The sequence below is a fragment of the Nannobrachium achirus genome (genome assembly GCF_963921795.1).
Source record: "Nannobrachium achirus genome assembly, chromosome: 15".
In the NCBI taxonomy this organism is placed as follows: Eukaryota; Metazoa; Chordata; class Actinopteri; order Myctophiformes; family Myctophidae; genus Nannobrachium; species Nannobrachium achirus.
Window position 1 is genome coordinate 49907144 of NC_137822.1, and position 12604 is coordinate 49919747.

The 12604-nt window shown below is 40.8% G+C and overlaps 1 protein-coding gene across 1 annotated transcript in view; it reads right to left on the minus strand.

Moving 5' to 3' along the window:
* Nucleotides 1–11867, minus strand: part of dync2i2 (dynein 2 intermediate chain 2) — a 40526-nt gene extending 28659 nt beyond the window's left edge. Inside the window, exons 1-5 of the mRNA XM_080743173.1 lie at nt 11699–11867; nt 4817–4993; nt 3805–3894; nt 3074–3183; nt 297–454 (exon numbers count right to left, since the gene is read on the minus strand). Coding sequence (XP_080599299.1) covers nt 297–454; nt 3074–3183; nt 3805–3894; nt 4817–4993; nt 11699–11779 — 616 coding nt within the window. The 5' untranslated portion in view covers nt 11780–11867. The remainder of the gene's footprint in view (nt 1–296; nt 455–3073; nt 3184–3804; nt 3895–4816; nt 4994–11698) is intronic.
* Nucleotides 11868–12604: the final 737 nt, after the last annotated feature.

The following is a 12604-nucleotide window of genomic DNA, read 5'->3' on the forward strand; positions in this document are numbered from 1 at the left end:
GTCATACTGATGTCAGCAGCTATGTCTCTATATATGGAGTTATATGTTGTTTGTGTCCAAATATGGGGCTTGTGAGGTCAGACTTAGTGAGATTCGTCGGTTATATTTGTGGAGATAAGCGACCAACGGTCGCTTATCTCCCGATTAGGGAGTCTTACTGGTATTAACCTGCTATAACATTAGGTAGAGTATATATTAACCTGCTATAACATTAGGTAGAGTATATATTAACCTGCTATAACGTTAGGTAGAGTATATAATAACCTGCTATAACGTTAGGTAGAGTATATATTAACCTGCTATAACATTAGGTAGAGTAGGGTGGAAGCTCAAAGCAGTGACCACGGTGTGAACATCGATGGTCAGGTCGGCTCGCTGGGCGTTCACCTTCCCGCGGTCCAGGTTCCACGTGCACACGTACGACCTCTCACTGGTCCAATCACCATCGTCCATGCTGCAGGACAGACACATGCACGTCCACACATAAAAGTATTACAGCGTGGTTTTGGAGGCCAAAGTGGCCTTAATGCCCCAGCTGACTGTGGCACTTTCTCCTCTGTCTCTTTCTGGTCAATATGTAGACAGTAGATACCAGTGTCTCTTTCTGGTCAATATGTAGACAGTAGACACCAGTGTCTCTTTCTTGTCATGTAGACACCAGTGTCTCTTTCTTGTCATGTAGACACCAGTGTCTCTTTCTTGTCATGTAGACACCAGTGTCTCTTTCTTGTCATGTAGACACCAGTGTCTCTTTCTTGTCATGTAGACACCAGCAGGGATGTGCAGAGAATGTTAGAGAGGCAGGGGCTGACATTTTCTAAAAGGGCCTTTTGGTGGACATATCGAAAATAGCAGACCTTCGGCTATTTCTGGTGCTTGATACCACAATGAACTACTAGAGTTGTGGCGTATGACATGGATTTCTACACAGAGAGGGCAATTCTTTCAACATAAGATGCTGCATTCAAGTTCAGGAGAGTTTGGACAAGGCAATTCTCTTGAATGCTGCCTTGTGGCATGGAAAGAGGGGGCATTAGCATTTCTTCACTGCATTCATGGTCTGGAGAGGGCACTTTTTACAGACGGATAAAAGGGCAGGGGCTCAAGCCCCCTTTGATGTCTATGTGTGCTTGTGTCTTTTATTGAGATTCTGAAATCTTAACTCCCCCGAGTCCCCATCTTTAAACCAATCCAGTAACTGATTGGTGCAGGGCTGAGCATGGATCAGATTCTAAATACCATCATTTATCTATTTCACGGCAGATTAGCTAATCATCCCTAAACCCTTAAATTCAACAAATTCTTTCAATGGATTAAATCTTGTTGCGACCGTAGGTCGCATTTACTATCAAACCCTGCACAAACTGTCAGTCCGTCAGTCCGTCAGTCTGTCTGTCACACCTCACACGTCACACTCTTGCCCTGCTCATATCTCCGCAACCGTTGCCCCGATCCATGCCAAATTTTGCACACACGTTCCTTACCTGCCAAACTACAACCTCCAAGGACCCCCGGAGCTCACCCCCAGATGTAAAAAATGACCAAATGTGCTAAACTGACCAAATGACCACCCCAACGGGGCTGCTCACGGGGAATTCCCGGGGACCACCCACTCCTGGTGCTCCAGAACGGATGCAAAAGTGGTGGCGCCCCCAGTGGAGGACCCCCTACACTGCAGCTCACATAAAATGCCGTAACTCCGGCTAGGAGCGACCGGGACAGCCGGGGCCGGTACCTATTCGTCCGCCTTGCCGGCGCGGAGACCCCACCCCTCATTTCTCACATGGTCCTCTTCTAGCGCCACCATGAGGCCGATTCTTGCAAAACACATTTTTGGACACTGCTCCTACAATTTTTGCCCTAAAATCACGCAAATCGGTACACAGTATGTCTACACTCATCCCATCAACATGAATCTCTCCCATATAGCGCCACCTCCAGGCCGATTTTTAAAAACACATTTTTGGACACTGCTCCTACAGATTTTGCCCTAAAATCACGAAAATCACTACACAGTATGTCTACACTCATGTCATCAACATGGATCAGGAAGATTTTGGCAAAACACATTTTTGCCCTATTTGTGGAGATAAGTGACCTACGGTCGCTTATCTCCCGATTAGGGAGCCTTACTGGTTTTATTTGATGGCCTTTCTGCCCTGGCATTTGCCCTTTGTGCCCTTAAAAATGGACAACACCAAAGGCCAAGTGGCCACGCCCCTAAAATGACCAAATTCCAGGCCTGAATGTAAGTTAAATATTCCCACTGCTCCTCGACTTGGAGTGGAGTCAGCTTAGATGGTCGGGGCAGCGGTCTACTTCTAGTTTTAAGTCCTCCCTGAAGAGTTTTCTAAATATGGACCAGATCTTTTTTAAACTACATTGTGCGTATCTTGTGACATCCCTTTGTTTTGTATATAATCAATCAATCAATCAATCAATCAATCAATCAATCAATCAATCAATCGACACAGATGCATTCCAGGTCTGAATGGGGTTAAACAGTGACCAGTGACTCAGGTAGGGATAGAGCTCATTAGTTTTGATTGATAATGATAACCTTATCCATCCTGTTTATTGATCCAGGTTTTTATCCAGCCCACTGTTGAGTGTTTTCTAATATTTTGTGGAAAGATGTGAGACGACAAATTCAGAACAGAACTGGTATCTTTTTTTATTGTCCAGTTGTTGTGACTGTGAGTTTGTGGCTGACCACCATCTATGAAGATGACAACTGACAAAAGTAACAAATATCATTAGTGTACAATAAGTGTTAAATGGCTTTATATTATGAATAATACTGCAATCATTTCTTGATGGCCTCTTGTCTTGATTGTTCAATAAATCTGTTATTGGGTTATCGAGCTACCCTTGTTTAGGGCTCCATCCCTGGTCATAGGCCTACCGTCCATAAGAACAGGCCACTACAGAGCCGGTGGGGATGTTCCAGGTTATACGTACCGTCCATAAGAACAGGCCACTACAGAGCCGGTGGGGATGTTCCAGGTTATACGTACCGTCCGTAAGAACAGGCCACTACAGAGCCGGTGGGGATGTTCCAGGTTATACGTACCGTCCGTAAGAACAGGCCACTACAGAGCCGGTGCTGTTCCAGGTGACACTGGTGACGTGGAGAGCTTTCTCCTGAGCTCCAGGATGCAGCAGACGGTGGAGACATGATACCTGGAGACATCACAACACAGAACAGAACATCAATAAACACCATCAGATCAGGTAGTTGAGGATTATCGCGATATCACAAACCACAATTTCTTTGGTCACAACAATCGTGACATGAAAATGTTCATATGGTCCCTTATGCCTATGGGCATACAAGGGATTCTATGTATGATGTCATAGACATCATAGGACTTTCACATAAAGAATAACTGAGTAAGCGTGTTTGGGCTCTCACAGCATATCTCCATATACAGTACATGGATATCCATATGTGACGGAGAGAGTCGCAGCCCCAGCCTTGAAGCCTCAAAAGTCTAGTATCTCCCCCAGACCAAAGAGATGTCTCTTTGGTCTAGTGGTTAAGATATTGGACTTTCACGCGGGAGATCCGGGTACGAACCCGGGTGGGGAGGTTCGGATCACCTCCGTTACACATATATGGGTACCAGGGGTCTCCATATATGGGTAACTGGTCCGATATACATCACTGGCCAGATGGCCAATAATTTGCGGCGAACTTTAGGGCGAGGTCGCTTGTTGGCCTGAGGCGTCTTACTGGTACTTTGTATGGATGTATGTGACGATAACCTTGAACCTCGTCTATGATTGGCCGGTGCCCCTCACCATGTGACCGTGCTCCTCCTCCCATTGGGCGGTGAAGCCGTCGAAGGCGTGGCTCTTGGAGTTCTGGGCCAGCGCTCTGAGGACCATGTCCTGAACGGAGGGGAAAATACAATATCATGATATTTTCCTAAGCTGTATCACCATACACGATTTTATCACAATTATTTTTCACATTGGTTTTTGAAGCGGTGAAAGCCACTTCCAAGGAGTGGCTTTGTGTGTCCCATGTCCATATATGGTCATTTCAGTCCAGAATGAACAGGTTTTATCAAAAACAAAATGTCTGTCACCTCATGTCCATATATGGTCATTTCAGTCCAGAATGAACAGGTTTTATCAAAAACAAAATGTCTGTCACCTCATGTCCATATATGGTCATTTCAGTCCAGAATGAACAGGTTTTATCTGTCCCGTACGTCCAGAATATGTGTGTAGTGTCCGCCGGTCTGATGATTGGATACTTTGAGGATTGGTCAAGCTTCACATGACATTTCAGCCCTCCAGATAAAATCATTCATTCATTCAGAATATAAAGAATGTAGAATTCAGAATATATAAAGAATGTATAGATCACAGAGTTCATAACTCTAGAACACATAGAATAACAGTTCACCGCTTCACTTCGAACCAAGGTTTGATTTTTATGGTTATTTTTCAAGTTACTTGACAAAAACTAGACTCTCTGGGTTCCTTTTGGGAGATCTAAATTGAACTTTACAACTATGTAACTCTGACAGTATACAAATGAAACCAAATGGACCCTTACGGGTCCATTTGGTTTCATTTGTATACTGTCAGAGTTAAGTGGAGACCTTGACATTGTAAAGTTTGAGAACTTCTGATTTAGACCAAAATGCAGGTTTAAATTGAATTCTGCAGTGAAACGATTAAACAGAATTTTCTATAAGGCTCCCTCAATTGTATCACGATATATACGATATCTCTGACAAGGCATATCGTGGAGACATTGTATCGTCTCAGCGATAATTATCACCACATCGCCCAGCCCTACCTGAACGCCATGGAGGAAGGCCCTCAACAGCACCTCCTGCTGGCCGGCCAGGGAAGCATCCTGAGGAGGAGGAGGGAGTGTTTCTGCTGCTTCAGTCTGATTGGACGTCTCCATAGTGTCTCCTCCAGCCTGAACCCCAGACTCTGTATAACATAATGCTGTGGTCTGGCTGTGTCTCTGTAGTATATAGAGGAGGAGTTTAATCATTAAGAACCCCAGACTCTGTATAACATAACGCTGTGGTCTGTAAGATATAGAGGAGGAGTTTAATCATTAAGAACCCCAGACTCTGTATAACATAACGCTGTGGTCTGTAAGATATAGAGGAGGAGTTTAATCATTAAGAACCCCAGACTCTGAATAACATAATGCTGTGGTCTGGCTGTCTGACCGCGTATTTCCCGGTGAACCTGTGCGCAAAGGTGGGGGCCGATGGGCAAGGAGGGTTGCGAGCTTATGAGAAACAACTAAAATTAAGACCTTAAAACCTGGTGAAAACAGGTGCGTGCATTAGCGCAAGATGACGATAAAGGAAATCATTAAATGGAAAATATTAAATTAACTTCTGAAAAGGCTTAGTTCTAAGCCTACACTACAAAAACTAGTGAACCGCGATCTTGCCACACGTGAATAATTGTGGTTGTAAACAATAACACAGACAATATAAATCCTTAGTCTAGTTGTGGGAAGAAAAGGATATCATTACGGCCCCAAATAACTTTTAAATATCTTGCAATTGGCGACGAGTCTCTTACTAAATCGGCAAGAGTGCCTCTCATTCTCAATACATAAAGGCTAAGCTATAAGCTCTCCATCATCAGCTCCCAAGCCCCCACCGTTGCGCTTAGGTTCCCCGGGAAATACTCGTCGCGTAGGAGAGAGAGGAGGGGTTTTAATCATTAAAGGGGAAGACCACCCATTTTCAATATTGAACTATGTCATTAATATACCTTAGAGGAGTTGTGTGGAAATAGAAAAAAGTTCCCCCTCTTCTGTGTTGCCTAGAACTGGAGGATTGATTTTGGGGTTTGTATTGTAAAGTACAACTTGATGACATCACACATTGTACTTTACAATACAAACCCCAAAATCAATCTTCCAGTTCTGGGCAACACAGAAGAGGGGGAACTTTTTATTTATTTATTTATTTCCACACAACTCCTCTAAGGTATATTAACCAGTAAGACTCCCTAATCGGGAGATAAATATTGAAAATGGGTGGTCTTCCCCTTTAAAAACCCCAGACTCTGTATAATAATATTAATTGGATATTTTATTAGACAAAAACAGAGAACAGTACAAGTATAGTCAATAATACAATAAAAAATGTAGTAGGCCTACGGTACAAGTACAGTTAAACACAGGAACCTCCCAAATAAGTTATTTTACGGTCTTGTTTATGTCGGAAGTCCTTTTAACCATTCTTTTATGCTTTAACTATTGAAAACTTGCAAGCTCGCAGCGAGCTTGTAGATCTGATATTTTTGAAAAATCTTGAACATTTGTGCAAGTCTTTAACAAATCTTTCTTCCTCAGGGTCCGTGGAACAACATATTGTGAGATGAGGGGTCCACGGTCAAATACATGTCATTCTAGGGGGTCCTTGACATGAAAAGGTTTGAGAAAACAAAAATAGCAGATTTACAGCTACCGTAGTTCACCTCCCAAATGAACATTTTCCTATGGATTCCTCACCTCATGGAGACTTCAATTCATGGACATATTTGAGTTTTTTTGTCGTATGAGGAGACTCTTTGTGTCTCCATAGGGCAGTGGTTCTCAAACATTTATAAGTTACTTAGAATAGAACAGGCCTATTAGGAATGACCCTTTTACTACTTGATGTTTAACCTATTAGGAATGACCCTTTTACTACTTGATGTTTAACCTATTAGGAATGACCCTTTTACTACTTGATGTTTAACCTATTAGGAATGACCCTTTTACTACTTGATGTTTAACCACTTGAATCCCATCATCCCTATTCTGGGGGGAACATTCAGTCTAATGCAGTTCATACATAATAACTACATTCATTACTTTCTATTAACACCTTTCAGTTATTGACTATAGGCTGTGCATAGCCGCAAATTGCAACACTAGATTTCTTTATAATCGGATGAATCTAGGGTTGCAATACCTCCTATAGGCAGCCAATGCATCAAAACAGTTTTTTGCTATCTGATTGTATTAAACGGCATCAAATTCACCAATATTGCGGCTCTATGGAAAGCTTGGAATTTACTCTTGCTATCTGGGTGGGTGACGTGACGTAACGTTTTCGCTGTCCTCGGTGTCAAACATGTATAAATAAAAAATATATTTGTCAAAAACCTTCTGAATATTGTGCAGGACATTAAGCTTTATGTGAACTTACTCAAGATTAAAATATTTCATTCCTCATTTCTTCAGAATCTTCAACCAAACATGGCAAAACTCATATGGTGTGACTGTCCTGACCTTGTTTCTCAAAGTGGGAACTTGAATAAAACTAAGAAAAAGAATTGCTAAAAATCATTTGAAAATGAATTTAGGCTAAAAAGAATGTCTATTTTGAGCCTATATCTTTTCAAAGTCAAAGCATAATGTTTTCAGTCATTTCTGATCAAAAACATTTTGTCCCCCAACCCAAAATCATTTGGTGTGACACTAGTTTGGAAAAATTAAACAGGCAATTATTTGGACACCTATTGGCTAGAGAGGTCCTTCTTCTGTAAGGCTATTCAGCACTCCCAGCACAACTGCAAGACAGGTGTCTGAGGTGAGTTATGATTTTAACATTTTCATGAAATGCCATCTTGTTGAAACGTTGACAAACTCACCATTCTGGATGTCTTTTGGTGTGACACCTTTTCTTTAAAAAAAGCTTAAGTTATTTGAAGTTTTGGTCATATTTCCATGTAGATCTAGGCTGCTTTGTTATAGCTAGCATGCTGTTAGCATGCTAATGTGTACATAGTAGCCTCAAGGTAAACCTAAATGGAGAAAACAGTAATATGGTGTGACACTTAATCATATGGTGTGACATGTCTGCTTGTCACACCATATGACTTGACTGTCACACCATATGATTTATACTGTATTTAACTACAGATATAACAACAAATAACAAAGTTCCATGTTTCTTTTGTACATTTAAACATTTGTTTTAAACATTTTTACATAAAATGTAATTTAGCTTCATTCAGTGATACTTCAAATTCATCAGACAGAGCAGAAACCCCTTCACAGAAACCTTAACATATTGTTTCAATCTAAACAATATTTTCTCTTTGTCTTAAACTATACATTCCATTTTCTTTTGTCAGCTGGAAAATGACAAGTGCTGAGAGAACGAGAAAGTACAGGGAGAAACTAAACAATGACCCAGCAAGGAGAGAGGAGCCAAAGGGGCGAGACTGCATTTTCTACGAAGAGCAGGAGGTTGTCTGTGGCATAGCAGAACCTCAACAAGGCAGCCGGTTTGCTACCCTCACCAAATACGACTGGCTGATGTACAAATAATACAGTCTAAATGTATAATCTAATCTGATCTAATACTTTTGTACTTTCACTCACTGGACTGGACAGTGGACAGTGTTAAGGTAGGACCCGAGACAAAACTAGCGAAAATAGCTGATCTACAAGCTCTCAACACGTTGTGCTGCGAGAGCTTGTAGATCAGCTATTTTCAGAGTTGCGCAACCCAGCACTCTTTAGCTAGTGGAGATGTGGTGTAATGTCATGATTCCTAATTACATTTGTTCAACACAAAATGCTGTGTTCAAGTTCAGGAGACTTCGGAAAAAAAGCAATTTACCTGAATGCTGAGTTCTGTTTCCACTAATTGGTGTTAACTCATTGACTGCCAAGGCACGAGTTTCACGAGTTATTACAGTAGTCCCAGGCTGCCACAGCCCGAGTTTCCCGAGTTGGAAGCCATTTTGAAAAAAAAAAAAAATTTTTTTTTTTTTTTTCTTCAAAATTTTTTTTTATAAAAAAATTTCTAAAAATGCCTCAAATGTATTAGTCATGATCGCAATTGCGAAATTGCATGTTTAGCCCCATAACAAACACATCTTTCAAAATGTCAAAAATGGCTGTTTTGTCTGACTTTGAAGGCTTGTATCTCATGAATGCCTGAACGGATTTCCAAGCGTTTTTTTTGTTTGAAAGCTGTTAAAAAGTACTACACATATGGTGCATGATCTAGGCATGGGCGTGCACGATCCGTGCACTAAAAATTGATCCGTGCACTCGAAATTTAGGAAGGTGGCAGTGTTTGTTTTGTCTGACTTTGAAGGATTCTATCTCATGATTGCCTGAACGGATTTCCAAGCGGATTTTTTTGTTTGAAAGCTGTTAAAAAGTACTACACATATGGTGCATATATGGTGCATGGGCGTGCACAATCCGTGCACTAAAAATTGATCCGTGCACTAGAAATTTAAGATAGTGGCATCCTGGTACTTGGCGGCCATCTTGAAAAGGGCATTCAATGAGTTAATAAAATGTTGCCTTCAATGCCTTGGCTCCAAGTGTGGCTATGCGCCTTATTGTCCCTTTAGGATCCTTCTGCCGTGGGCCGGCAGAAGACTTAGGTGTGCATAGCATTCCTGTGCACATCCTCATCATCCATCTACTACTACAATTCTTTCTTATCCCATGTTAAAGCCCTACAATAATATCCTGTTCAGAAATATTAAGGCCATGTTATCCTGGGTAATTGTTTAATCAATCAGTAAAGTTCAGTACTCACTAATAGGTAGGTTAAAACACAGTTTGCTTTGACACATGAAGATATGATCATACGGTGTGACACTAAATCATTTGGTGTGACATTCCAAATAGTGAGAAATCATACCTTTATTAATGATTAAACCAAAAAAATGTTTATGGATTACATAGAGAATATTATCAGGAAGAGTCACAAATATTTGTGTAATTTTAGAGAAAGTTTTGACAGAATACATTTAAAATATGTTGTAAGATCATGAACATGGGCCTCACACAGAGTGTCGATTATGAAAAAAATATACAGATATAATTAATTTTCAAAAAACTATAGTGGATCACTGGTTAGTTATGATAAAGGACTTTGATAAAGTGAGTAACTTAAGAAAGATGTACTCCATTTTCATTTTATGAACAATTATTTTCATGTCACACCATATGACGATTTTAGGCACAAGTACAACAAACTGCTGAATAAAGTCTGATTCCAATAAAATATCTAAAAACAAAATGTATTTCCATAAGGTTGAGAGTGAGTAGAACAAAAGTAAATAACTTTTATGCCTGCAATTTAAAGTTTTTTTAAAAACACATTTTTTGGGGCGTCACGTCACTGACCCACCTGCAAAGTGTTTGTTTCTGAAAAATCCACCGTATAATTGTTATGATGTATTTTCTGTCAAGAAATCCGAGCAGACATGGTTTATTTTCTAAGTGTTGAACTTCGGAAGCGCGTGTCTTCTATAACGCCATGTCCCGCTGCCTCCTGCATAATGTGACATTTAGAACCAGGTGGTCACAGGACCGTTGAGGGATTTTCCACGAGCGCTTCCAAACTCCAGGACTTAGAAAAAATTATCACCTGAACCAAATTTCTTGGATAGAAAGTAACTCATAACATGTCTACTGTGGATTTTTCTGAAACAAACACTTTGCAGATAGAAAGAGTAAATTCCAAGCTTTCCATAAAGCCACAATATTGGTGAGTTTGAAGTCGTTTAATACAATCAGATAGCAAAAAACTGTTTTGATGCATTGGCTGCCTATGGGAGGTATTGCAACCCTAGATTCATCCGATTATAAAAAAAATCTAGTGTTGCAATTTGCGGCTAGGCTGTGCAGAATGCATGGAATCTTACTGCTTAGCCCTGAAACATGACAGTCATGGATTAACTTCAACACAGTGTCTGCACTTTCTCCCTTTCTGCTCCCTACATCTACACAAACACTCACAATTCAAATATAAAGTGTTTGCCGCATGGCCACGGATGTTATAATACTGTAAGGGCCCTCAGAAGTACACGTTTGTTCCCTAATTTTCAATAAACAGCATTTTAATTCGATCAGTGACAATTTTCTGCGCATTCTTTTAACCAATCACACCTATCGGTTGGGCGGTGTATTGCACGCATCTGATGCATTATAACTCTATGAGAAAATGGCCTCAGATCGGATTAAAATGCTTTTTATTGAACAATACGGGGAAACAGGGTACTTCTGAGGACCCGTACATCCATGGCCCTGGGATGAACACTTTATATTTGAAATGTGAACGTTTATGTAGAAGTACGGACTGTAAATTGGAGGAAGTAGAAACACTGTGTTGAAGTTCATCCGTGACTGTGGTGACAAGACGTTCTGACCCAAATTCAGAGTGAACATTTTTAACTGAAATCTTCTGGGGGTCCCTGGAAAACATTATTGTGAGATGGGGGTCCGCGGCCAAATACATGTCATGGTGGGGGTCCTTGACAAGACAACGTTTGAGAACCACTGATAAGCTATAGCAACATTGTTCAGAAAACTGTTAGGATTTTATAGAAGACATTTTGTAAAATCTGCTTATCAGGCGATCAGCGGTTCTCAAAGTTTTGTCATGTCAACTGTGAACTGTCAAGGACCCCCAAATGACGTGCATTTGGCCGCGGACCCCCATCTCAAAATATCTTGTTCCATGGAGGGACCCCCCAGAACCACAAGCAAAGACTTGAGTTACAAAAGTTTGCTTTAAAAACACACATTCAAAGATTTGCACACATTTTTCCCGACTTAAAAATAAATAAATCAATAAAAAGCAGATCTACAAGCTCACAGCGCAGCAGTCGGTGCCGCGATGTGAGCTTGTAGATCTGCTGTTTTTTCAACAGCTAAAGCATTAAGCTCTCAAACCGTTTCCGTTGCCAGTTGATTCCGTTTCCTCCATTCTGATTGGACGCCCACGCAGTCCAGCACTTCATCAGTAAACATCATTAATTCATTAATTAATCCATGGATTATTTTATATTGTTTTATTTTATTGATCAAACATTCTGTTTTATTCCACTGCGGAGCTGCTGCTGCTAGGGAACCACTAGCATGACGTCACTTCCTCTGTCTTGTTGCCATGGAGACGACGCTGCGCTGAAAGAGAGAGAAAGAAAAAAGAAAAAACAAGGATGGGACACATGACGTCACCGGCGATTAGAGCCGCGCGGAACCGAGCGCTTCTGCGTGACCGTGACGTCACAGACACACCCCCCTGGATATTGTGTTTGTTCTAATTGATTGATTGAAGAATTTATAATTAGAAGTTTGCAATAGAAAAAAGTACAGTTTCATGACAGTACAAATCACTGGTACACGGTCAACTAAAAGGAGATCCTAGAAAGCCGAGGCTTATTTCCACAGGAACCACACTTTAAGTATCTCATATAACATTGAAAGACAGACACTAATAATGTCCGTCTGTCTGTTTGGACAAAAAATGTGATTGCAATAAATTTACCCCATTGATTCCGGATGGGGACCCAAATGTATTTATTTCCATTTGGGTCCACATCCGGAATCAAAGGGGGTATAAAATGAACGATAATCACATTTTGTCTTAGGAATGCGACAAAATACAACACAATAATTATTGAACTCAAGTCTCCATGGCAGTGAGTGATTAAGTCGTTTTGGGGGTGAACTATTCCTTTAACTGTCATGTCACAAAGCTGACAGACACTGCCACCTCGTGGCGGTTCTTGGAATGAATGCTTCCATCTGCAGTAGAAATACTGAATCTAGATATTATAAACAATAGTAAAGCACTGT